Source organism: Ischnura elegans, chromosome 7 (assembly GCF_921293095.1).
Source record: "Ischnura elegans chromosome 7, ioIscEleg1.1, whole genome shotgun sequence".
Taxonomy (NCBI): domain Eukaryota; kingdom Metazoa; phylum Arthropoda; class Insecta; order Odonata; family Coenagrionidae; genus Ischnura; species Ischnura elegans.
Genome location: NC_060252.1, coordinates 17505993 through 17533429, shown reverse-complemented (window position 1 = coordinate 17533429; position 27437 = coordinate 17505993). Strand labels below are relative to the sequence as shown.

The 27437-nt window shown below is 38.2% G+C and overlaps 1 protein-coding gene across 2 annotated transcripts in view; it reads right to left on the bottom strand.

Moving 5' to 3' along the window:
• Positions 1-27437, bottom strand: part of LOC124162426 (rhombotin-2-like) — a 293106-nt gene that overhangs the window by 31926 nt on the left and 233743 nt on the right. For both annotated transcript variants that reach the window (XM_046538959.1, XM_046538960.1), the window contains 3 exons: positions 17449-17634; positions 15944-16081; positions 15009-15134 (listed from right to left, as the gene is read on the bottom strand). In XM_046538959.1, coding sequence (XP_046394915.1) covers positions 15009-15134; positions 15944-16081; positions 17449-17634 — 450 coding nt within the window. The remainder of the gene's footprint in view (positions 1-15008; positions 15135-15943; positions 16082-17448; positions 17635-27437) is intronic.

The following is a 27437-nucleotide window of genomic DNA, read 5'->3' as shown; positions in this document are numbered from 1 at the left end:
TAAAATTATCTGTAAATAAAAATAACATCCGAGCACCAAAGTCTGTCAAACGGAAACAAACGTCACATCATGTTAAATATTTCGGCTGCCATTCAAAATTTCCAGCTCAACTGCATTTATACGTCATGGAATCCGTCGCTGCGAGATATTTTTCCGAGCGCTAACCCTCTTAATATTAATTCCACCCCTCACATTCCCACCCTCCCACTCCCTCTGTCAGTTTCCACTCCCTCGCATAGATCCACGTCAGTCCGTCATTATAACCACGCCCTTCAAAAAACCTGCACGAAAAATTGAGCGCACTGCAGCGTTATCACAAACATCACACTCCGTCATACATCCGGAAGAGCAGATATATCAAAAGCCAGGCCACCGATTCCCGCTATTACCCACCCACCATACTCCCTTAGGACCCTTCCCAATCAAATCGCGTTGATAATTAATTGATTCTCTTTCACGGCCATTCTCGTGTTGCAAAAGGGACCATATCTCTCTCCCTCTCTCTCCATGCATGCATCCAGGTCCCGTGAACCAAAATGCCTCATCTCAAAAGCGGATCACGAGTCGCAAATGATTGCAAACATTGGCGGTCGGACGGGTCGTGGGGACCGCAGAACGCTTCCCTCTGTGAATAGGGAAGGAGACCACGAGGACGATGCACGTCTCACAGCATAAAAAGAGGGCACATTGGGAAGGGAAGGGTGCAGATGGTGAAAAGTTGATCAGCTGAGGGATATTTTTCATGTGTAAGAGGCTAGTGCACGTATCAAACGGATGTATGACAGACTATCGAGGGCTAGAATGAGAGAAGATGGGGAAAAATAGCCAGAACTCTAGAAATATGGGAATCAAATGAAACAAATGAATGCCCTGGAAACTCTAATGTTCATATACAGCGTATTCAATTATCTACAATAATATTCTCGGTATTTAAGGAGTAATAGTTCTTTTTGAGCCTAATTTACACTATAATATTTGATAGTAATGCTTGTGTCTAACTTTTTTAACGCTAAGTTTGATTATTTGGGCATATTGCAAACATTGGTGGTTGAATAGGTCGAGGGAGCAGCAATACAACAACGAAGCAAGTGAGGATGATATGCATCTCTTCATGTGCAATGAGGGCATGTTAGGAACAGAAGTTACCAGGCGGAAAAACGTCATAGGAATATTTTACATCCTTAAAAGGCACGGATATAAATACTTTAATGCACAGCGGAGATAGTAGCAGATAGGACTAGTAATGGTTAATGGTGATAATGCAATAGGGCCAAATGAAGAACGCCATGCATACCCTTAGGAGTGCAGTAGCCCAGGAAACAAATATCCTCTTACTTTCTTTTTGACTATTTAAAGTTTTGGACTGAAATCAGAGTCTCACATTCAAAGTTTTTTTTAATAGTCGGATGGTATTTCTATTCCTACCTGACCCTTCAAGTTGAAGGATGACTACGTTTTTGCATTATGTAAGCGGAATTTATAATTTATTTAATGAAATTTATGAGCTGTGTAGGAGTCGACAAATAATTATAACTACAGGCACCCTGCATATCAAATATGAGGGCCACAAAATATTCTTTGTATAGGGAAGGAAATCTATCATGCAAAGATGCCGCATGGAGCCTTGAAAAGAGAAGTTAGCAAATGGTGAAAAGTTGAAGGGATATTTTTCATCCCCAAGCTTTCTACCAACAAGTACCTGCTTATAGGTGTCAGACAAAGTCAACCTGGATTTGAATCTAGCTACGGCACTGGTCACAGCCCTATTTCCCAACGAGCTTGCGTACTTTCAATTCAAATGTCACTCTTTTATATTCCTGCAGCTATTCCACACTGTTCTGATACATTAATTTGGGGTGATCACAAAATCGGTGGATGCACGAGCCTACTGGTTCTGTGAACCACTTTCCTTTGTGGATTGGAAAGAAAAATCCACGGCATGAATTATATATTCTCATGAAAGGAGGATTTAAAAGAGAAATTATCAGGAGATGAGAAAGTGATTGGGTCTTAGAAATGAAAGCAGCTAATATACTCACTTAATAACAACATATATTAAAGATAAATGTAAGGTGAAGAATTGTGGTAATAGAATTATGCCAATTTTTAATAGTGCTAATATTTTTCATTTCATTTTCACTATAAAAAATGTTGGCCTACATCAAACTTAAAAAAAAACTAAGTTGGTTGTAAAAATTCATAGATTTAATAGCTACATTACCCACCTTCCCATCTACCAGCGCGTGTCCTCAAGGAGTTAGCTTCACATATCGCACCTTATTTAGAGATAATATTCAAGACGTCACCCTCTAAAAGGAAAGTTAGCGCTAGACTGGAAAATCGCGAGTGTTGCATCGTTTTTCAAAAAGGGAATCAAACATGACTCAGGTAACTATAGTACAATTTTATTAACATGTATGGTAAGTAGATGTAGATGTCAAGAATAAATATAAAAATTAAAAAAAATATTTTCATCCTCCTGTCTTGTTGAGATGATTTGCATCCAAATTTCACACTGGTAGCGTACCCATTTGACCATGCAATTTACTAAAGTAATAAAATATATTAAGTGACGTCTATTCTCAACGCCCATGATCTTGCACGTTGAGAAAAAATTCTAGGCACTCCAATCGAGAAATCTGGATGAAAAAGGAGTGAAACGGTTATAAAAGGCGTTTATTGAGTGAGGCACAGAGATCAAATTAAAGTGGACGGACACATATTCATATTTGTTAACTACTATCGGGCCATTTAAGTGAAACATTATGTATCGAAAAAATAGCCTAATGTGAACGACTCTGGGATGCAACAGAATATGTAATGAATAAACAGTTTTCACACTAATGGGCTAATAAATTGCATACCACCCATTTCCATCAACTTCGGCTTTCTCTTCAGTCATTTAAATTATGGAAGTAGCAATCACCATATCATATTATATTATGCTCCAAATGTTCATACGTCTCTTCAAGGTCCAATGATGGCAAAGAGTGAGTTTGATGAGTACAGAGCAAAAATTACACAGATCAAAATCCATTCCCTTAGACGGCACTTAACCAGACTACTACTTTACCCAAGTTGACTTTTTCGTCGAAAATTTTTTATTCTTGCCAGGATTGGATCTAGAGCCTTTTTAGGTCACTGGACACCACCAAATAAACTAGGATCGGAAATTTTCATGGCAATTGTAAGAATATTACAAGCAGTAATCTAGGCTGTGACCCGTTAGGGCGAAGACCATGTTTCCATTCGTTTGGTCTAAGTAAGATTTTTCTAAAATCAATACCAAATTATACCACCGACAACGTTATCAGGTACTAAATAAACACATTTAATCGATTCCACAAATTGCTTAAGCAAGCAAGGTGTTATTCACACCCGAGGGTATTGATGGTTTTGCAAGTAAAGCTGGTGCACCGCTGGCCATAAAATGTACTGCATGTTACCTTACAGACTGTACGATAATGCCACAATTCTGTGAAATAAAACTACGAGAAACCCCTCTCCTAAAACAAAGACATATATTTGCATTGGATCATGCGTTGATAAACTATATGACACCAGTTATAGTGTTGGGTCAAATCATCAAATGATGATGAAGGAAAATTATACCCTGAAGCTAAAATTGCAAAGACAGCAAAGAAATAGTAAATTACGAGATTATTTTCTACTCATTGCGACATTACTAAACTCAATGCAGTTTAAAATGTGAAAATTATACATACAGGTGATGTAGACCCGACACGACTTCTATAGGGAGTCTGATATCATTAAAAAAAAACAATTTATTAAACTTCATACAAATTTCGTATTGAATTAAGAGGAAATTGAAAAAAAAAAAACTGGAGACTATAAGGTGTGGGAAGCAAATACATGAGAAAAGAAGGATATATGGCCATGAGCCATAATTTGGGAAGCGTGTGAAGTATAACACATACTAAGGAAATGGACAGAATGGAAAAAAAAGATGACGCAGTATGGGAGAATATCTACATTATCTATTATAAAGCCCTCAATAACAAAAAATGAAAAAAAACGTCCAGGCAGTAACGCTTGACTGCAATTTCATTGGCTTTATGTGCAATGAAAGAACCGACGTTCGGTGTGATGATGGGAAAATAGATGCATTTTGAAGAGAGAGAAATGGCGAGAATAAAAAATATCAAAGCTGAACGAGATTTTTCAGGTTGTGGAGGGCAGCTACGTGTGAACGCTGATGCAACTTATTTTTTTTGCAAATATCAAGCACGCTGCGATGAGAGAGAGAGGAAATTCGCAGATTGAGTGGTAGTGGGAGGATGAGAGGCGGAGTTTTAGGTCGAAAATGATTCGACCGGTGCGATTTTAGCTGTTCAGAGCGGAGGGGATGCGTTGAGAACGGGCCAAACGAAGGCGCCGCGGCGCTAAAGGCGACAGGAGGCGCCGCAGAAGAGAGAGAGGTAGATTAGCAGAAAGAGTGCGAGAGATGTTGGTGTCGGGGTTATTGTGAAAACATTTTTCGGGAGTGGTATTGATATGAGTTGAATAACATCGGAGGAGGAGGACGCTCAAAAATCTATCGCTTTTATTTTCCAACTTTCTCTGCCGTTCCATCATTTATCCACTTCCCACTCCGGCTGTATTTTCAGGTCCGACTGCGTACTAAATCGGTTTACATCGGAAAGGTTTTTTCGGAAAAGGATAATGCAAAAAATTGATACGCAAACAAACATTTCCAGGGGGTTGGGGTTACGCATTTATTCACGGGCGGTTCTCGGGCGATTGGGTATCGAACTGTGTGTGTGAGTGTATAAGCTATGCGCGAAAGGGTGGTGTATTGCCCCAGCCCCTACCGGTACTGGGGCGAAGCTAAAAGGGAGGGGAAGCAATGAGTGGAAGGGGAAGGGAGGGGGGCGTTCACATTTTTCGTTTTGATGTATGATGGCCCTCTCCATCTCTCTTCTTGCATGAAGTCGACTTTTTTAAAAAATCCCAGTTAATTTATCTCTTAGCCTGGCACTGGTTAACTCTATTTTTGGTTGGGAAGAGTAGGGTAGGGGGATGTGGAGGAACGTGAAAAATTGACTCAAGGCATTATTCATTTTGCACTGTTTTTTTTCGCCTGAAAACAGAAGAAGGGCGATTAAATACGATGTGGAACGTGTTATCTCCGAAATGCAAATATACGTATTACAATTCACTGCAGTAGTGAGAGACAAATACCCTCCCGATTTATATTTCTCTTCCACCGGGAGCCCATTCATTTCCTCGAAGTTGAAAAATTATTATCGCAAGAGTGGTCACCGGGAAATATATAATCATTTTGAGAGCATATTTGCTGCCTAAAGGGCCATTCTCCTCTTGGAAGATACATTTATCCGCGCATAAAAAAACTGTTCCCAGTATATATTAAATTATAAAGATTTTCAAGAGCTAAATCAGCAAAATACGTACATAACAATTCATCCAGCGCTCGCTAAACATCATATTTAACTGAAATTGCGTAAGAAAGCAAGTATTTTTTGTGATTAATAGAAGCTGTAAATGTATTTTATTCATTTCTATAACATAATTTATAATTTTTTAACCTCGCCGTAAACAAGGGCTATATTTTGTAAATTTCTCGGGAAGTAAATAATCATAATGCAAACATATATAATTGAGAATCGCATTACATGTGAATAATGGGTCTTCTATGAAAAATACGATGAGATATTACTTGAGATGATAAACTGGTGGCAGAAAACAGCCTTTTTGAAAGTTTTTACAGAATAATCAGTCTAAAAATTACACAACATTTTATACAATCAGTCACTTTTGCAAAATAGAATACCTCGTAATGACGAATTTTAACACAAAACTACATTCCATTCACTTAAGAGAGCACTACATACCTCCAAACAGCAATAAAAAGCAAACAAATGATTAAGAGGAAACTCCGCATAATGTGTGCAAGCTGACGTTACAAACTGGTACCACGTAACATGGAGGTTGTTCGCTTCAGTGCAATTCCAATTTCGAACATTTTAATGACTAATAATAAATTATATGCATAATTTATTTCAAAATCAATCCATATGCACTCTATTCAAACAGTTATCTTCACAATAATATAGACCTAATTGACTCAAAACAATCAAGCCCCGATGATTGCTTTTTCTCTTTAGCCAAAAACCCAACAACTCCATAACATGTCTATCACCGAGATTTTTCAGCAGTCTGCTTCGGTTTTGGTGCCGAATGAAAGGAAATACGCGATGCAAAACTTGCCCGATCATTCCGGCGTTGTTTGCTTTTTCCCACCCCCCATCCCAACGTTAGGGGGGGTGGAGAGAGAAATGTGTGCGGGTGAGGTTTTGAAAAACATCGTCTCGTCGATCGGGCACAAATTCTCAAATATTCGGAGCCACCGAACGCGTATCGGATGTCGTTTATTCAGCCAGTCCAAACACAAAGCTAGTCTCGGACGCAGGAGGGGGGGTGATAACGCATTAAAATGGCCAAACGGGCAAAGAGAGTGGAAAGGTTCGAGGGTGGGGCTAAAGGAGAGTTCTAAAATAAAAAAAATAAAAAGAGATCGTTGCATGCCAACACACGATCGCACTTGACCCGGTATTCAGTATACGAAAACGTGCATCTACCATTAGGAGATTTATTTCTCTCTCGGAGGAGAATCCGGACAAAAAAGATGACGATGATGCTAATGAAAAACAAACGCTAAAGGTGGAAAAAGAGAGAGACGATTTATTTTTCTTTTGTTTTTATTTTTATTTTTTTCGTTTCCTTTCATCCCTCTTCAAAAAAACGAGAAGGGATGGCAACAATCACCAGCGTAGCCATGTCCTGCTCTTCCCCCGCCCCTCCGAAACCTCAGCCGTCCCATCGCATCGGCGGCCGCGCTAAATGCCTCCCCTTTTCATCTCCGCACTCTTTCAAAACCGGCCGACCGCCCTGCCCTCTCATTTCGCGCCGGCAAAGCCATTCGAATCCGAGAAAACAAACGAAGAACGCCGCCGCGCGGCAGTGATTGATTAATGCTAATCGCTTCCCGACCGAAGCGCCAAAAACTCTCCGCTCTGTGTCCTCCAACCAATGCCCGGCATTCCGATGTACCTCTCGCACCCCTCCTTCCACCCTCCTGCATACTTCAACCCCCCGCTACCCCGTTCCCTTCACCCATATCTCTTTCCTCCCCACAGTGGTGTTGCATTTCAGAGAGTTCGACGTTTGTGATTTCCCACCTTTACATAAATTTCTGACCCAATGATGAATAGAATAACATCAGAAGCGGTGAATACACTTCATTCGCCCAATAAAAAAATAATATTAGTGGGTCTGATTGTATTTTTACTCTAGATCATAAATAGAGCTCAATTTAGAAAATTAATTTTCATACCAATTGAATTGATTTAAAATAATAATTGTGAACAATTATTGTAAAAAGAAGTTAAGACTTACTTCCTGCGATGTCATTTGGTCTCCGCAAAAAATCAAAATAATAAGTCTTCTATGATAAATTAGTTATCCTACTTCACAAGAAATAGAAATCTTCCATTAACGATGCTCAAAATAATATTAAATTCAATGAATACACTACTATTTGCAGAGAGTTCTGAGAAATAAATAATATGGATGAACCAGATAAATGTTTTCCTCCTCTAAAGGTGTGGGCATTAAAATTTAATATTATATCCTGACTCATTATAATTCAAATCGAGTTTTGTTTGCTATATTTTCAGTAGAAGAGCATGGAGTTTTTTTCCAGCTGTTAGCGTTAGCCATCGATTTTCCTATAAATTTATGTGATTAAATTTTGAATGATATGCAAAAACCGCACACCATAGCAGGTACGGTGAGCATTTTATGTAGAAATAACATTGATGGGTCGAATTTTATTCTTCTTCTAGCTCAAACGTAGAACTTGAATATTTATTAATAATTTCAGTACAGTTATAATTGAATTTGGAATAGTGAATAAAATTATTCATTACTTCCTCGTTCATAATTTTTCCTATGATATAATGATGATAATTATTCTTTCAAAAAAAAGAGTATAAAAAGAGCAAAGCGTTAATACTTTATGGCTTTTCAATGTACCTTCATTTTATATACCCAAATAAGGGACGTACTTACAGGTATATAAGACATCTTTCAACAATTGGCAAGCATTAAATGTTTTTAATTATACAATTTCATTCCTGACTCGTTGAAACGTGTACTTTTAAGCTCTAGTAAGCACAGTATTTCATCCAGATAAAGCTGGAGAAAGATTACAGGCATTGCTTCCTCAAAAAAGTAATATCTACGATTTAAATTTGTGTGCTGTGGATGTGCTAAAGAAAATGTAATTCAGAAATGTTGTTTACTACTCTATTTCATGAGTAAAAATGCGGAATCAACTCGATGCCGGCGCGGTGGGAGGTAGGAAATAAAATAAAGCGTCCTTTATCAACCGCAACCCTTGTTTACCACAATTCTAGAAAGAACTTTGATGGAGCGTGAATGTTGCATTTTTTATATCCAAGCAATCCTCATGATTTGGAAATAAGAAGACTCCGACATGTTTACATCAAATCAATCCACGCTACCGATGCGTCCACTTTGTAAAGGTGGACGTGTTTTGGAGGCAATAAAAAAAAAATGGAAGCATGTGCGGGGAAAAGAGAGTTTCTTTGAGTATGATGACATTACCCGCTGAAAGAGAGATATGAACCTACAAATGGTTTACTTCGTTACTTCTATCTGAAGGATACTTTTCTTCCACCAAAAATAGGGATAGAGTTACTGTTGTAGAAAGAGGGCTGGCGAGGTTCGGGGTGGTGTGGTGGCTAAAGTGTTGGCTTCCCACCTCGTGGGCTCGGGTTCAAATCAAGGCGGTGGGACGGTATTTACAGAGATCCCTGCTTGAATGATATGTAGAGAACATTTCAAGCGCAACGCTCCGTCCGTCGGATGGGACGTTAGGCCGTTTGTCCCCTTTCGTTAAGAGTAGGCTGATGCCGATGCCGGGTTTCTGTCCACCCTTCATCACCTACCCTTCTCTCATGGCGCAAATGACCTCAGCTGTCGGTCGCCTCCTCAAATTACCACACCATAGGGTGCTGCCTTACCAACCATAAGGGAATAGTCTCAAATAACGACAGTGGCGGAAAATTTTCTATATTCTTTAATGAAACATGCCTCAAGATAAATTAAAACGATTCTGATAAAATTATAGAAGAGGGAATATCTTAAATATAACATAAATGTAGTTAGTATTTATTGACGTTTCCCTACCGCGTTTATCAATATTTCTGGACCTGAAGAAGCCAACAGAAATGTTGGTGAAATATTGTCCAGATAAATTGACGAACACGGAAGGAAATCCAGAAAAATCACTACCTACAGACAATATCTCCGCGGAAGCCTGCAAGAAAACTTTAGCATAAATGATTGGTGAAGAAAAAGGCAATTCCTTGGAATGGAATGGCCACATGCTTATAAAGTGTCATCCTCAACGCAGACACAGAAGTTGTCCTCGTCGAGAGCCGCTATTCACTTTTATAAATCCTTATACCTCCCCCACAATACAACCCAAGCCTCTCTCCTTGCATCTGGCCATTGTTCCCCAAGACTTTTAACAGTCTCCGCTTCACCCCCACCCGGCCACCCTCCTCTCCTCCCTGTGGCCCACCGCGAAGTTTTGCGGCGTCCCGAGATGTCTGAATTATGATGAAGGGGATGATGTACAAGTGGGGGAGGATGTACTGTTTGCGAGTGAATGGGAAAAATGGAAACTATTTATGTATCTCTTTTCCCTCTCCATCCCTCACTCTGAAAACGGGCGTCTCACATAGATTTTCAGAGACGCCTGTTGTTTTTCGATGGAGTAGGAAAGAAGCTTAATGCCGGTTTCAATCTTAAAATTGGTATCCGCATTCACAAAAATTGCCGACAAATACTCTGTCACATGGAAAAATACTCCCGTTAGCGTATAGTATTATCTCTTTCCTTAATATTTTCTTATTTTCTGTTATGGAAGTATTGAAAAACGAACGATTATTTCTACTTTTGTGATGAAAAATGGTACGCACTTTTCATTTGAATATCAAATATCAAATCCATGAAGAGCCCTTTGCAACAATGACACTTTTTTTGCATACGGCTGCATTTTCACACCGGCAGAAAAGGGGCCCAAAAGGAACCGAAGGATATTTTCAGATTATTAATCGAAAAATGTAGCGTTGAAAATATGTATTTCTAAGTCCAGCCGGTTAACTATTAAATGAATAAAATGAACTGCAATTTTCACGAAAAAGATCTGTTGATTTATTATTTTTCCTTGAAGCAAAGCAAGCCCTATCAAAGATATGATTTCTGAGACAGCACTTGGATGGAGACGGATTGGATGGAGAGAGGGATGATCCTCATCGTGGAGCGGACAAAGGGGGGAAACGGAACGCTGCTGAAGTATGAGAAAAGTTTGGAAAATAGCGACACAGGAGATAACAGCGGAAAAACGGAGAACGAGATGAAAAACAAGCGTAGGAATCGTCTCTAAATGGTAAGAGGGTGAAGAGCAAGGGGTGGGATTTTTGGGGTTGGGGTATTTTGAGGGTTCCCACGGAAGGCTGCCGAGAGATAAGGGCGGAGGGAATCATGGGAAACAAATGGTGCTCACGAGGGGTACCGTAATGCGGGAATAAGAACTACCATTCGTTAGGATAAAAGACTTAGGCGCCATGCACTTAAGACATCCCTCAAGATGGAAGTCAAATTGACGAAAGCTGGGGAAGCAGAAGTACGAACAATTCCGGGAACATTTTTTTCCAAAATCAATGAATTATGCTTACGACCTATGGGAGTATTATGATAAAAAATAGTCAGCTATTTAGTTACAGCCTTTGTGAAAGGATGTGCCAAAGGGTTTCATGATCATACATTGTATACCTTCATAGACCTTGCATTATGAAATATCTACCATAATAATTACAAAATTGAATAAAAGGCTGTAGTATAACTGTCGATAACAATTAATTTAGTTATTGATTAAATGTGCAGCTAAAAATTATTTTCAAGGTAGTAGGTACGATAGAGAATCTTGATTGGAGGGGCAATTGATCTCTGCGAGTTAAATAGATAATGTTCGTAGCTAAGGCAAATCATTTAAATGTAACACAATTCATATAAAACAAAGCCCGATGATGGGCATTCTCAGGAGAATTTCTTCCTTTTGCGGTCACATTTGGAAAATTACAAAAATTCCAAATAAATTTATGAAAAATACTTCGGATGGTGAATTATCAAAGCCGATTTATTCCATTTTTGACGCTTTTGATAACATTGAAAAATGGACGCAAAGATGCAATATTAGAGCTCTCAGTATAAAATACAAAGCTGATCATGCAACAAAGGTTTCCGCTGCAAATGACGCATTAAAAAGTTTATTAAGCTAATAATTTGGAATTATTTTAATAAAATTAACAAAGCATACTAAAAATTCAATTAATTTGCAAAATGAACGGTCACAAGCCTGTTTGTTCAGCACAAATTTTTGTTTCTCTCATTTAATTACAAATGAATACGATTTCACAAAGAGAAATTTGAGGATTCAATTGAAAGGACGTTAGCTTTTATGTATCTTTTGTTTTGTTGGAGCAAATGAAATAATTTTCATTCTCTGTGTGTCTGTACAAAATACTAGGAGCCACGACATTGCAATATTGTTATTCAAAACAAATCCTTTGTGCGAACACTTTTGTCGAAAAACGTCAAATAAGAGGCGATCCATGAATTCGCTGAAATGAATAAACGTAACATTTCAAAATCCATTAATAAAATTAACAATTATGTCGCCCGTATTTATAGCTTTTTTTAAAAATGTTATACCATGCAAAGCGGAGGTGAAGTACAAACGCTGATTTTTCTTTCGCTGAAAAAAAAGAAATTAATGAAATCTAAAATTGGAATGTATTGGAGAGACGGAAATCTAGTCATGGGATCTAGACCATATATACTATACTAACTAGATTCCTCCAAATTACCTATTTCATTTGAGATCGCTTCACATAAGAAAAAAAAACTAAACTGGAGTAACTTCCACCGCTTTTAAAACGAACTTACAAGCAAGTTTCACATGCCATTGTTTTAAGAGCAATAATTCTTTACCTTAGCAATGCGGTTACAGAATAATGAAAAAAAATAAGCCAAAAGAACATTGTATTCACCTAAGTTAATCATTACATGGTCCTGAAATTTCTTTGAGTTTAGCGTAGATGGGGGAATGAGGCTTCTTTATCTAACTCAGATGCTCCCACCTCCATTTTTCAGCTCAAGCCATACTTTTGAATACATGAGTTGGCAACGTGCGCCACAAACTTTTCGCCTCTTATCTCAAGAGAAACGTTTGCCTCGAAGTTCTTATTTTCGCTCGACTTTCCGAAGCCCAAAAACTTTTTGAGCAGTATCATTAAGTCATCTTCCCGCCTCGACGAATGACTCCGGCCACGGTCTTCCTCCTACACTTCCAAACTTCCATATTCCCAACTTCTTATCTTCATCTTATCTCATCCTTTATCGCCCGGGAGACAAATTGGCTGTTGTGAGGAAAAAAAAGGGACGTTCTATAACAATTAAATGACGATGCACGATCTTCTCTCTTTTTCTGAGAATTTTGTTTTCACATTTTAGGTATTTCTACCAATTGAACCGGACATTATTTATCAAGAAAGTAAGGCTAGCACAAGAAAAACCACTTTTCTGTATGTTTCTAGTCACATAATAAATTGGAGTGAAAATTATTATCAAACGAAAAATTGTACATAGTAAAAATCACTTCATAATCATTAGGTATTTAATATTGCGAGAAAATTATTACGCGAAAAATTTTTCTTTTCACGAAATACCTAGTTTATTTTTCAATGTCTCTATCCCTACTTATATCCCTTTTTTAATCGCATTTCTTTCACAAAATATAAACTCACATATAAAAATTAAAAGTCCTTCACACAGTAGTATTCACGGCCTGCCTTCCGTACGTAGCTACCTCTTGCAGTCACTAGCAGTCTTTGGAAATGCAACGAGGAAATCGGTTCGGCACATCGTCTAGACGATACCTCTGCAACACAAGATAATTTACTACCAGTTCTCAGGGAGGATTAAGTCGTATTGAAGGTGCAAAGAGTAGTCCATGTGAATGAGGCAAGGCCTAAATTGGCGAGACACGAGGAACTATAGAAAAATTCAGCAGAAAGAATGCCAGAACCACTTCTAACTTTACCAACCTGAAAAATCTGAGTGGAAGGAACGAATTAGAGGATGTGACCGACAGATTAAGTCATTTTCGCCATGATCGAAGGGTATGGATGGAAGGATGGAGAAAAACCTGGGGTCGGTATTACCCTGCCCTTAACGCAAGGTGCCAAGAGGATCACGGCTTAACGTCCTATCCGACGGACAGGGTGATACATTTCAAGTACCCTCCAGAAAACCCTCATTGTCGTCGTGAATTCAAAACTCATAAAATCTCTGGGATGAGTTGCAGAAGTATCGTCAATACGTTGTGCCGAACCGATTTCCTTGACGTATTTCCAAAGACTGCTAGTGACTGTGAGAGGTGGTTACGTGAAGGTAAGCCGTGATTGCTACCCTGTGAAGGGCTTTTAATTTTTCAATGTGAGAATATATTTTGCGAAAGAAGAACTGCGATTAAAAAAGGGAGATAAGAAGGGAGATAAGAAATTCGAAAAACCTAGGTATTTCTTGAAAAGAAAAAAATTTCGCGTAATAATTTTCTCGCAATATTTTCGTAATAAAGAAATGCTCTATGGTGGATATAGTTGTAATCGAATTCCTTAAATACCTAATAATTATGAAGTGATTTTTATTATGTACAATTTTTCGTTTGATAATAATTTTCACTCCAATTTATTATGTGATTAGATGCATACATAAAAGTGGTTCTTCTTGTGCTGGCCTTACTTTCTTGATAAATAATTTTGGGTTCAATTGGTAGAAATACCTAAAATGTGAAAACGAAATTCTCAGAAAAAGAGAGAAGATTGTACATCGTCACTTAATCGTTACAGAACGTCGCTTTTTTTCCCTCACAACGACCAATTTGTCTCTAAGATGAAAGACTCTTCCACCCTCTAGACTTTGAACGCAGACTCACATTGTGGGAAGCCAGCCTTTGAGTCACCATATCTCTCCAATATCTTGGAGAAATCGCCTTTGACAGAACACATCAGTAAAAATAATAGTCACCAATGGATTGACGTCGCAGTGATTGGAGGATCCAAGGAATAATAGAGAAAAGACAGACCCAACATTAAAGGTCGCAGCGGTGATTAACCGAGCAGACCCATAAAACGCGAGATTAATTCATTCTTGCAATTCGCCGAGAAAGCTTTAAATAGTTAATAACCTTTCATGATAAGTATTTTTCTGTAGGAACCTCGTGAATGGGGGAGTGTGTTAGCCAAGCGGGTAGAACGCATGGTGGATGATCGAGAGGTTCCGGCTTCGAATCTCGGGTGAAGCCTTCGGACACCGCAAATAAAATCTTCGAAGTGAGAGGTGTCCCAGGGAAAGGAACTCACTGACAATGAAATATATACATACCATACTTAGTACCCATAGTACCTTAATATTCCTGTACTTGGAATCCATGGAATTCACACGCTTGTGACTTAGTTCGGGGTGAGCTCTACCCTCACTAATAATGTAAACGCAGATGAGATATTACACTAATATGCTGAACCAATTCAGGCGTGATATGGTGGAAGTTCGACATGTCGAAGTGATTGGGATAATATTTATAATAAAGTATTCGCCAGGTGGCTACATGTCTTAAGCTCGCGACTAAGCAGATAAAAACAGTAGTATGTTGATTATTAAATAGTTGAATGACCGAGGTCTCTAAGCAGCGAGAGCTCAAGTCAGTAAATTCGTCAGTAAATTATTCAGATTTTTGTGAGGACAGCATACTTGTGTTTCAAGATATAAGTTTTTCACGAGAAAATATGCCAATTAATGATGTATGTACTCACCTATGGTTGCACTGCTGACATGCAAAGCATTCTAAATGATAAACGTTGTTCCGTGCTCTCATAACCATCTCGAAAGCAGGGATGACCTTGGAGCATGCTGCACAATACCCAGTGTTTCCGAACAACCTGTAAATAGACGGCAGAATGTTAATATATTCGACACAATAAATCGCATGAATTGGATCAGTACATGAACCTTTCTCAGGCTGACTAGGAATAAAAAGTTCTTTCTGCTATGCAATAAAATAATCTTCTTTCACATCAAATATAATACTTGAAAATTATTTTCGGTACTTCTTCACATATTGTCTATTTTTACTGCTAATTAATTCCAAGGATACATAAATCAGCCAACAAGACTTAATGATAACACTTTCTCGCAAGCTTAAGGGTATTTTCAGAGAGCATTATAGTATTTCCAGCGCTTAATGTTTCGTTTGAGAAGTAATAGAAAGAGATTCTAATTCACTGGGCTTCAGAAATGTCGATAATTACATCTAAAATTAAATTATAACTATGTAAATATTAAACCCTTTACTGTATTAATATTATAGACCTGCCTTTAAGCTAATGATATGAGAAATATTAAGGAGTGTATCCTCTGTACATCAGCATGAATTCTTACAATTTATATTGATAAATATTTATGACGTAGACCACGTATAACCAAATAATAAATTCATTTCTTTAATTTATAATGGCATAACTCTCAAAAGTTAAGGAAATTTTAACATTGGTGTATTTTAATGAATATATAAGCCAGTCAAAATTTGTGACCACCTCGAAATAGAAAATATGCCAGTGACTTAATTTCCTCAAGAACGAAATGCGTCAGTTAGGTATCAAATCTCCAGAACGTCTTGAAAAAAAAATATAAATTATGACTACTCTGTAGGTGCTCAATTCCTAATGAATGAATTTAATTGCAAACTCACCTGAGGTAATCTCTCTTGCACAAAATAAGGTTTGCTTTGGTGTAGAGAGTGGATCCAACTTCTCCGAGGCGACAGTCACAGCAGCCACATTTTAAGCAGTCCTCGTGCCAAAGCATGTCCAACGCTTTCAGCAAGTACCTAGATAATGAAGGGATCAATCGTATGTTAAGCTTGCGATCAATACAGGGGCATCTATTATTTGTCCACAACGCATCAAGCTGAAAATTGAATTAGCGTTAGTGCTCCACCTATATGCTTTCTTGTCCACTTTTTGCGCAACAAGTGCTATGTTATGAAAGGTTGATAGAATCTTATTGATTTTTCAAATAAATACTTCATCTTCAAACAAATTTGAAAAACCACAGAAAAAGTTTATTTTTTATATTTTGCTACACCCCCCTAATTCTTACCTAAATGTGGAGATAAGAATTGGTGCGGAGTGGTAAATATTGTCATCAGGAGTCAGATTTCCTCTTCACAAAAAAAAACGAAAAATTATCGTATTTTTGGCCCAACTGGGACATGGGAAAAAGTAATACTCTAACCTATACTGGTAAATTCGATGAAATTTGGATCTTGAGATATTTGGATGTTGAGACATTTCAACTGTTGAAATACAAATATTGGGGGCCTAGTGGGGCGTGAGGTACTGATGATAAGGTGCTCAGGCAGGGTAAACTCATGTATCGCAAGGTATAGCCCGGAGAAAAGAACTGGCCCCCTTTATCCTGAATGTGCGAAAGATTCACGCCCGTGATAAAATCCTTGCTTTGCCTTCCTTCGGATTGAATCAATAAGTCTAATACTAATATTTGGTTCTCGCATTAACTAATGATTTTATTTACCCCTGCGCAAGGCTAATAAGTTGCTGAAATCTGCTCCATGGGAAAGGGGAAATGGGATGATATTCGGGTTACCTATACTGGATATTTTGTGGTCCATTCGCAAACATTGGAAAGCCATTCAATTCATTAAATCAACTACATACCATAACCACAACTAAATACAATCGGGCCTACATAAAACACTCAAGAAAAGAAGTTAATACTTAATCGCAAGTAATAGTTTATCTCCGGAGATAATTGCGGCATTTCCAGCACTTTATAGGTTAAATGCGAGTAGTAATAGAAGCCAGGTTCATTGAGCTTAACGAATTCAAGGATCTCATACAAAATTAAACAATCTAAGTATCAATTATAGAGCATTGCCTTTACACTAATGCTATGAGAAATATTAAACATAAATGATATAGGAAAAATACATTTGAATGGTGTTTATATTTAAATTAATCAATATGTATTGCCTGGTATAATGAAATGCTACTGTATTGTGGAAAATGGAGATATATTAAATCGTTTACTAGTGGTCTCCACTGGGTATTCGCCAAAAGGGAAACATTTTCTGGAGGGAGGTACCCAAAGTTCTCTAGCTTTGTGCCTAGCATTAGGTAATAATGTAGTTTTCACATTTAGCATTAACATTAAGCGAAATGCATGAGTTCTCACCTGTCTGTTATTCGTTTACCGCACCCGGCGCATTCCTGCACCGTCGACGGGTTGTTGGGTGCAGAGGATGTGGGTGCGGTCGGGGGTGCCGAAGAGATGGCCGAAGCCGCCGACGAAGATATGGAAGAGGGCGTGGAGGCGCATCCATTTTTCTGCACCTCCACTTTCGTCACGTCCATCGTCATCCTGAAAAGCACACAGAGAAGAAAAAATTATGCACTACTTGGTTTTTCTTCTATTTTTAGCTTTTTCAATTTCAAGTAAAGCTATTTTCTGGTATCGAGTATCCAAATTTGGGACATTGTAGCAGTTTTGAAAAGTAGTGAATGAAACTGAAAAGAAGTTATAAAACCTGTAATTTTTTTAAATCAGAAAATATATCTTATTTTTTGGGCTAACAATGACTTAGGAAGGGTTCCTTAGCAAGAGGTAACTAATTTTTTTGATACTTGCATCTCTCCGGAACAATTGCTTGAAGTCGTATTAACGCTCTGTGCCTTTGTCGATGATCCTATTTCTTCCGTCTTTAAGCATCAATGTAATTACCTTTGAGTGCACATCAACGTTACCTAGTTATTCTTAAACATTGCTGTTCTTAGTTGGAGGAAAGAGTGCACTTGAATCACACAAAAAATTTGAAAAATTTCGCTTTTTTATTCTCAGCGCATAGGGTCATGATCACAAAAACGTTACCGTAAACGTGGGCTACTTTGGCCCACTTTTCATCAATTTCATATATATTTCTCCTTATGAAGATAGTTTTTACTAAATTTAAGTTATGGCAACCTTTTTATACTACTATAACATCTTATATTTTAGACTAGGTACACTAGATATCACGTGATTCACCCAAACTTCATAGTGCTTGAGAAGAGAGGTACGTTGTCTGATGAGCTCAAAAATCTTGCCATCTCGAGGCAAACTTCAAAGTTTCAGTCCAACTTACAAGACAGCTTTAATATCTTCTCGAGTACTTTTACCACCTCTATAACGTCTCTTCGTTGGTAATTTATGACCAGTCACCAACATAGCACCCGAGTATCAGATGGACAAAAGATACTTTGGTGTCCAATACTTTTACGGCCAAGAAATACGACTGAATATCCTGAATAACGATATAGTAACTCATGTTAAATCACGCCTGTTTCATCATCAAATAGATGTGAAAACTGGGGCATTCATCAGCTGAGATAAAAAACAAATAGGGCTGATATTGCTCTAATTTAAGCAATAAATGCTGGAATTTAAACTATAAAGATGATTTTAAGAGAGGAAAGGACTGTTTTAAACAACTGAGAAGAATTAACTGACGTGATAATTAAAAATTAAACTCTTATAATTATTTTTAATGCTTTGTAAAATCGTGCTTATTTTAATCTATGAAACTAATTAATTCTAAATTTTTAGAGGACTGCAGAGTGAGCTACGTCAATGAAGTCAGTACTCACGGGCAGTAGGGCAATAAATGGCCTGCTAAGCCTTTTTATCGAGCTGCGGAGGAGAGCTTCAACGGATATTCAGTTGCAGTATTCGTTAAATATGAAAATATAGTTATTATTCAGATACCGCCATTTTATCAGCATTCAACCATGTAACATTCAAGGTACGTCGTTTTCATAATTTTCGAATAGTGGGTTGTTGCACCACGAATGCGCTGCAATCGATAAATATTTACTCTTGAATGCGTTAATAATAAATGCATACATGCGGATACATGAGCATTGAGCTCAAAAGGAAGTTTATTTTCAAAGTTAATATTCCATTCGAAACTTAATTCTCATACATTCGGCACGACTCACGTGGAAATGCAATGTATTTTCCAATATAAATATTTGATAAAATGTCGAGAATTATTGAGGCAAATTAAATTCTCTAAAAATAAATGGCGTGTGCATATGAGAGAGTATTTAAATGATAAAAATTTATAAATTCGAGCGTAAAAATTCACCAAATTTCAGAGCCAGGATGGAAATTATTCCGTTTATATATACGGGCCGCAAAATGGCAAATCTTTTGATATTATGGAACGTTCCAAGCTCAAATATTAGCCCGTCAAATAAAATTTATAATGCACGGTTCACGTTAAACAAGAGCATTGTGAATAATTACGAGAGTTAAAATTAAATCAGACGTCATGACTTTTAAAAAATGATTGTCGGAGATAGCCGCTCCAAATAAAGGCCAATGCGGCATTGCATTTTGGGAAATATTCACTTCGAAATGATGCGTTAAGTCTTTAATTATGGTTTCGGTGGAATTATAAAAATATAAATACCAATATCAGCGGTTACATCATTTTAATCATCCTCATTTGAGTTATGATTCGCAATGACTTTCGAGCTACAGAGGAAATTACGTTGAAAAGGGAATTTAATGTAATTAACAGTTCCATGGTAACGGCTAAATGAACTATGAAATACACAGCTCTGGAAAATTCCTGGTACTGAAATCGGATGAAAAATGTTGGGTTTTAAATGCAGATTAAATAAAACCAAATAGTTACCAGCATTCACATCGAAGGGCATTCGCTGGAATGGTACGTATGATTAAATAAACTATATGTAGAGTAACAAACAGAATATTTAAACCAAAACAAAAAAGTTTTTCCTAACTCACGAATTGAAAGCACTTTTTTTTCTACCGTGGCTATAAAATGAAAATAAGTGATGCATAGTGATTTCCCAAGTAAAAATGCACATGAAAAATGAAAAATCATTCTCATGGAGGACAAAAATGCTGTGATATGCTTGCAAATATTTCATCTTAATATGTATTAATTTCATGCACTAATACATTGTCTAGTAAACTCCAGACTTACTGCTAAGAAAAGACAAATCATCCTCAATAATGCCTCTATAATATCTAGCTAGAAATTTCTGCGAAACCTCACTCCATAAAAGCTATGATAATGGAGTTTGAGCTGTGAAGTTCTGCAGAATTGTGTAAAGATAGCACAGTCTCTTTTCGAAGCTCTTGCCTCGTGTAGATGCCACTTATTTCAAATTCCATTCTGCTCCAGATCACATTTATTTCACTTTTTATATTTATTCGCGTATTGAGTCGAAGTTATTGTGGAAGGTACTATTTATTTTATGATGAGTGTTATATTTCTGCTCTTGATCTTTGGTGTTTCATATATTTTTCTAATAGGGTAGTTTCCTTCATCAAAGAAAACGAATTGATTGAAACGAAGGCATTGATTGCGATTCGTTACCCACCATTAGTGTATTCATAATATACAAATCATTTGGTTTTAGAAATGCCGGTTCAGACGAATGGTAATGGTCATTTTTATCCTCATTTGAAAAGGCCAGATTGGCGCCCATGCGATTCCACTCAACGTGACGTCACAGGGACCTAGTTTCTATATGAGTAGATAGGAATTTTACATTGTCTGAGATTACTAATGCATGCATGAGGCACAGAGCTCAGGGAAACATCTCTTAATAATCACACATTAAAAATACCTAAGTTCGGAAAGTTTCCTTCGTTTGATAAGGTATTTATAATCCTTATTTAAGCCAAGCGCTACCTGCTAGCAGAGTACTCTGCTACCTGCTAGCAGCCTGCGTCGTATCAGTGCTAAAAGCCTCACCCCAAGGTCACCTCACACGCTGACAGGTGGAACAAGAAATACGTCACACGGACTTTTCCCATCATTCCTACTTGAAATTTTTCACTTTTCGTTTAGTCGCGAAATCTAAGAGCGTGAAATGCGCACTCCAGGAGTAATAATCTTTCGATTCCGGCAATAAAAAAATAATAGGAAACCACCCTATTATATAAGCAAGCTGAAATTAAATATCTGTAGTCTTTAGCACCTTGTGGGACCACGAAATTATACGCTTTTAATTGTCATTGTTAAATGTCTACGTAAACGATGAATTTTTGGTCCACGTGGTAAGCAATCCCGTTTGAATTCTTTATGTGTCTCTAATCCTTCGTCAACCTCGGGATGCACCTGGCTCCTCTTCCCTCTTCTTTTACACTTGACTCTTTCTTTTCGTGGCGCCTTCCCATTCCTTCCCCTCTAAAGCCCGCCTTGTCACACCACAGGGTGGGAGAGACATGGCACGCGGCGCCCAAGACGAGGTCGGTGGTGAGGAGAACAAATGACTGTCGACCGGCACGCGTGCGGCGAGAGTTTCCAACACGCCGGGGTTGAGAAGAGAAGGAGTGGGGGTAGGAGGAGTAGTTGGTGAGGGACTCGGGTGAATAAGTGAGTAAACAGGGTGTAACGAAGGCCTTTCAATATTTTTAACATAAATAATCACATATGTGTAAGATGTGGATAAAGTTACCCAGAAATTTTTCAAGGAAAGAGAGAGAGAGAGAGAACGTGTATTTAAATCTGCATGGTTTCATATATTTTTGCTAATTTTATAAAAAATACTGGTGATGGCTGTAAGCATTGCTGCAAATCGAAAAATTGGGAATTCGGAAAAGTCACAATCGGGAATCCATCTTTTGTTGAAAATAATCGAATTTTTTTATTAGCTTTCCCTCATTATTAAGAAGAATTCTATGAACCTATGATACGATTGATACCTTGTTTTCCAACCTGAAGGTGCTTTCTTGCATCTTACTGTGGTCAGGGGCAGAAAAAGTAATTGTTTTCGAGAGATTACAATAGTTTTTGGCGTCTATAAGTCATGATTATCTTCTAATTGAAAGAAAAAAATTGTGATTATTTTAATTTAAAAAAATCTGTAGCTCGCAAGTTAAATGGAAAAATTGTGCATCGAAGTGAAGAAAAAATTTTATACAAGGCGATGTCAATGTATGAATTAATTTCATTCTATAACAAACTAAGCCGTCACTTCTCTTAAATCAGCTACTGATTTTCGCAGATTTAACTACAAAATATCATTTGATTTAGCTGAAACGATTTCATCATCTTGTTCACTCGGTTTTTTCGTTTGAAAGTAGTTTGGATTTGGTGATGACAGAGCTCACCACAGAAAGAATGAGCCTGAAAATTCAAAACTTCAAAGTAATTGGACCAATTACTTCAAATGTGCCTCCTCGCACCTTGATGGTTTTTTGTTTTGTCTTAGGGGTCCACTTTGGATTTGAACCTGTAATCCTTCGGCCAAGCACTCCACCTGCATGCCTCCTTACCCAATTAACAAAAAATCTCATATGTCTACGTTCTATTATTAGTTTTTAGCTTAAACAATTAGCATCATCAGGTGCTTCTCAAAATAGGAACGAAAGAAGATGTGGGCTTAGAAGGCTGTGGAGGAAATAGGAATTGAGGATGCACGATGTCGTAATTTTGCGAGCATAGAGGGATGAAGGGGAGGACGAAACATGAGTAGAGAGGGTGGAGGAGAAAGGGTGTAATGTTGAGGGTAGAAGATGCGTGGGGTTAGCAGTTTGAAAAAGAAGAGGGAGGAAGCACCAAGTTGGACGAGTGGGGAAGAGCTTGCGCTGGTCAGCTTAAAACTGAAGTGGAAGTTTTGTCCCGGAAAGTGTTTGACTAGTGGTAGCAGGAGCGGCGGGAGAGAGAAATTTGGGAAAGGAGAGATGTGGGGAGAGAGAGCGGATACTTCGGACACAAATGAGAAAATGATGAGGGTAATGTGTTTCGCAGACGAAGAAGCGGCAGGGGCGAAAGAGTCAGCTGGGGAGAAGGGTCAGCTGGGCCAGCCGGGGCGCACCGCCTGGGACTCGGCCGCCGGGTTCGGTGCAGACGAATGTGCGGGTGCGAAGTATTCAAAGTTGCCTCATCGCAATATGGGTCCGTACAACACTCCCTTTCCCGGGCAGACCTAAACGCGGTAATGAGGCACGCGTCTACTGCTATACCTGAACCAGAAAGGCTGAATCAGTGAAACGTGCATCTCCGATAGAATAGGTACCCTGATTTTCGCATCAATTGGAGCTTAAATTTTACTATATTTCAATATTAAAAGCATTGAATATGCTACATTACACTGAATAATGGTAAATCGAAATAAATTTCACACCTGAATTCATATCCCTGGTAGAATTACAGCTATCCTTACAGTAGTAACTGTTGTCACTAAAAATTAAAATTGAGCTTATAAATCAATCAAAGGCTATTTAAGAGATAATGAAAAATATGAATACTAATCTTGGAGACACATACGATTTATTCATTTATAATAGGCAAACCCTCGTAAAAAGTCAAAGTTATGTTTCAAAATTTTGGGGAGAATTCAGAAAAATATTCTTCAACCTATTATAGTGCTGCAGATAAGACAATTAAAATCTTGGCCGTTAAATCAAAATACCCACCATTACTCTTTCCTCGTATTTTCAACATTTGAATTACTATCATTGAGACATAATACATATTTATAAAGTCCTTCTTTGTTTTATTAACTATGGAAGAATGAAATGAAATACTGCTTGCAACCAGAGAATTAAAACGCGGATAACTAAATTAAAAAATAAATTTCTCCAATTGACAGCGGAACTGATTTTTATCAGCAAAGTATAGATCATATATATTTGCATTTATCGTATTCCCAGTATGTTCATTGTAAGGTTGAATTGTAAATTTTTTTTGATAAAATTACTGTATTTTTCTTTCAAAAAAGGAAGCAGCTATGGGAGGGTAGTCTCACTTATTCCAAGTTTCACGAACGTGACCTTCATACGAGAGCTGTCAAGTTTTTGCGAACATAATTGAAAGTAATGGAAGTTACGATAAGTTAAGATACATTAATTTACGATATCTCCAGTTTTACCCTGGGTAAATATCTAATATCAAAATATATTTGTTTATAAAATTCTTCTATTTGTGAATATCCTAATCATTTTATTGTTGAGAATTCGATACCTCCACTGCATAAACGCTCAAGAATCGCCCACCGAATCAAATCCGCTCATCTAGTAGCCCTTGTAGTTCTTTGATTCGGTGGGCTATTGTTGAGTGTTTATGCAGTGGAGGTACCGATTATTCAAAGAACATTTATAAAACAAAATCACTTGTTTCATGCAGTGTTTTACAAAGGTTTAAAGCAAATTATAGACTCACTCAATAAACGTTCAAAGATTACTTGTGCCTATTCACGGTTATGCAAAAGTAAAGCTTAGTGTTTAGCTCACAAAATTTTTACCCAATCTGTGAAGAATAAGCAGGCCTTGGCATCTATTTTGTGCAGTCAGAACTTGGAGTTGAAGTAATCATTGTTCTCCAGTGCCTGTGACTACGCATTTCCCTCTGACACTGGTCTTTATCGCAAATTGGCAAAACTCTCCCGAGCCAATACGCCGCTTTGGCACTCAGTAACGCGATCACTTCCACCTGAACGGCCTCCGAATGCGCCGAAAATCCGTCCGCATAAATCGCTCGTCCTCCGCAAAATGCGGCTTCTGGTAGAGAGAGATAGCAGTTCCACCGAATGCAAAAATGCTTCACTGGTCTTTTTAGTGCATCACAGAACCAAATGTGCTCTCAAATGATCATTATTGCAGAGCAGTGATCGATTTGTAGATGTTTAAGGTACGCTTTTGTCTCGATAGGTAGGTGATAGCACACTATTTCACTTGAAATTAAGCTATATGCATTTTAAAGTCTCTCAGATAAGCATTTTGTTATGAAGATAAAATTAAAAAAATATATAATACCTGCAATATACCTGAATATACTATGTATAAATATACCTGCAAATATACTATGCAAAACCACTTACAGCTAACGAACATTATTACAGGATATTATGATGTAATAAAACCCGTTTAGCGTGCGGATCTTAACCTCTGTTGGTATTAACGTACTTTTTCGATGCGAAAATGTGCAGTGTAGCTTAAAAATGACGTAGAACACATTGAAACTAGGTGTAGAAAAATAAAGTAAGTGTGTAAAGTATAAAGTGCCTTACTTTATTTTAGCTCAACACCAGCTACTTACAGAGGAAAATTAATAAAATCTCTTGCTACTATGTTACCCTGTTATGTAGACATTTTTTGAAAACCCGTTGTGAAGTGGCAATAAGTGAACTGGAGAGTGTTTTGTCGGATGAAACAAATGTCTCCATCTTGCACGGCTAATAGTAATCCGATTCGCGAGGTTACATAAAACAGCCATAAAGCATTCACAATCAATATTGCATAAAACTTCCTTCGTCGCAACAATGCCAAAGAATAATATGCCACAAGAGAAGAAGCTACATTTTTAATGACACTGGTCGTGGCACCTACCTATTCGTGGGGAATCCAGTATTGTACATATATACCAAATAAAAAGCTTGGCCCGTTAAAATATATTTGGTAGTAAGTTATGACATAATTTGTGTGAAAATTCCTCACAGGAAAAATGGCCTAGGCAAATGATTTTTTCTCTGTAAAATTGTCACAAATATGTACATTGCGGGTGACTATGTAAAGTTATCTCCGTTACTAGTCTCGATATATTTAAATTATAAGGCATCAAACCTAGTTCAAATCAGGGATTTTATAATAAATTTTCTACTTTTATGCAGGTTTACAGTAAATGCAAAGAAATAATAACGCTTCATATTAGAAGGCGTTAGAATACACACAAAAAAATTATTTTAGGGATACAAATACCCTTTTCGTCATCTAATAAAATGGCAAAAAATCATTTCATAAAAAAGTGGATATTAAAATATCAAGCAAGAGATTCATAAATAAATTTTTGAACTTAAATGCCCAATTCAGTCAGTTTTAGGGATAAATAAATTATAATTGGTCTCAACACATCTACAGCGTTGGATAGAGTGGGCATAACTAAGGCTCTTCGACAATCACTAGCAATAGAGAGAAACGGATATGAATGCGAGAGACGAGACGTATCAATCGTGCAGAGAGAGAAAGGGGGGGAAAAGGATTCGATTGGCCTCACTATATCGTCAAAGAGTGCACACGCGAATGACTAACTGGCAGCCCCACTCGTTGGTGAGAAGCCCGCGGTGGGCGCAGCGCCGCCAACCGGCAATCGGCCATGCCTTTCTGGTCCTTTAAGGACCTCCCCTCTCCGCTCCTCAGGTAAGCACATGCACAGCTAAATAAAGCAAACCGATACGGATTTATGGATCCGCTCCGACGAACTTGTACGCCTATTTACCGGTTGACATGAACCCTGGCGGAGGCGATGTTAATTCCCTCAGCCTCGCCTGTGTCCCGCGCAGTTAGGTATACATATATTCCCTTGCCACCCCTGAGAGAGAGAGAGCCAGCCCAACCTACGACCCAAAAGGGGATGCGGAAACAGCGTGCCCACTCTCTCGCTATCCCTTCAGTTCGCTCGCTGGGTCACACACAAGTGCAGAGAGAAATGGAGCCGGACTCTAAAACCAGCACAACCAGGGCGGACACATCAATGGGAAAGCGGCGCCGAGTTAACCCGTGCCGCTCCTTCCCGCACTCTTAACCCCACCGCGGGAGCAGCCCGCAGTTTTAAACGCGGAACCCACCAAAGGGGGTGCGGTTCGGCCGCTCCCTCTATATCTCGGCGCACTGAGAGAAAACACACAAGGCCCCTCAAGGGAGAGTAGATGAAAGGTTAGAGGAGAGACCCCCCAAAGGCTCGCTCATGTGTGTGCTCGTATTAGGACAAAAGGACTCCTTTATTCGAGCTTATTTTTTTGTAAATCGCGTAGCTGCGGGAACACGGCCCGAACAATGGTAGGCGGACGGTGTGCGGGTCGGCTATTTTTATGTGACCGTTGAAGCGCCCAGAGGAAGATACACAGAGCAAGTGCGTCCATTACGTTCCCCGAAACACGTTAGATGGGGAAGAAGAAGGTTTTTCACTCATATAAATAACCCTCAAGTTTCCTACCCATCATTTTTCACACTCATTTCCTCCCTTTTTTATTCTCAGAAAAACTTTAGAAAGCCTGGGACATTAAACATCGCTCTGAGTCTACTCCACTGTTTTTTCCGAACCTGTTTATGCGCAAGAAAAAATTCCACGCTAAAAAATTGATAAAAAGTTTAAATTTCAAATAAAAAATCTGTAAAACTGATTAATTTGCAAATTTATTGACTTT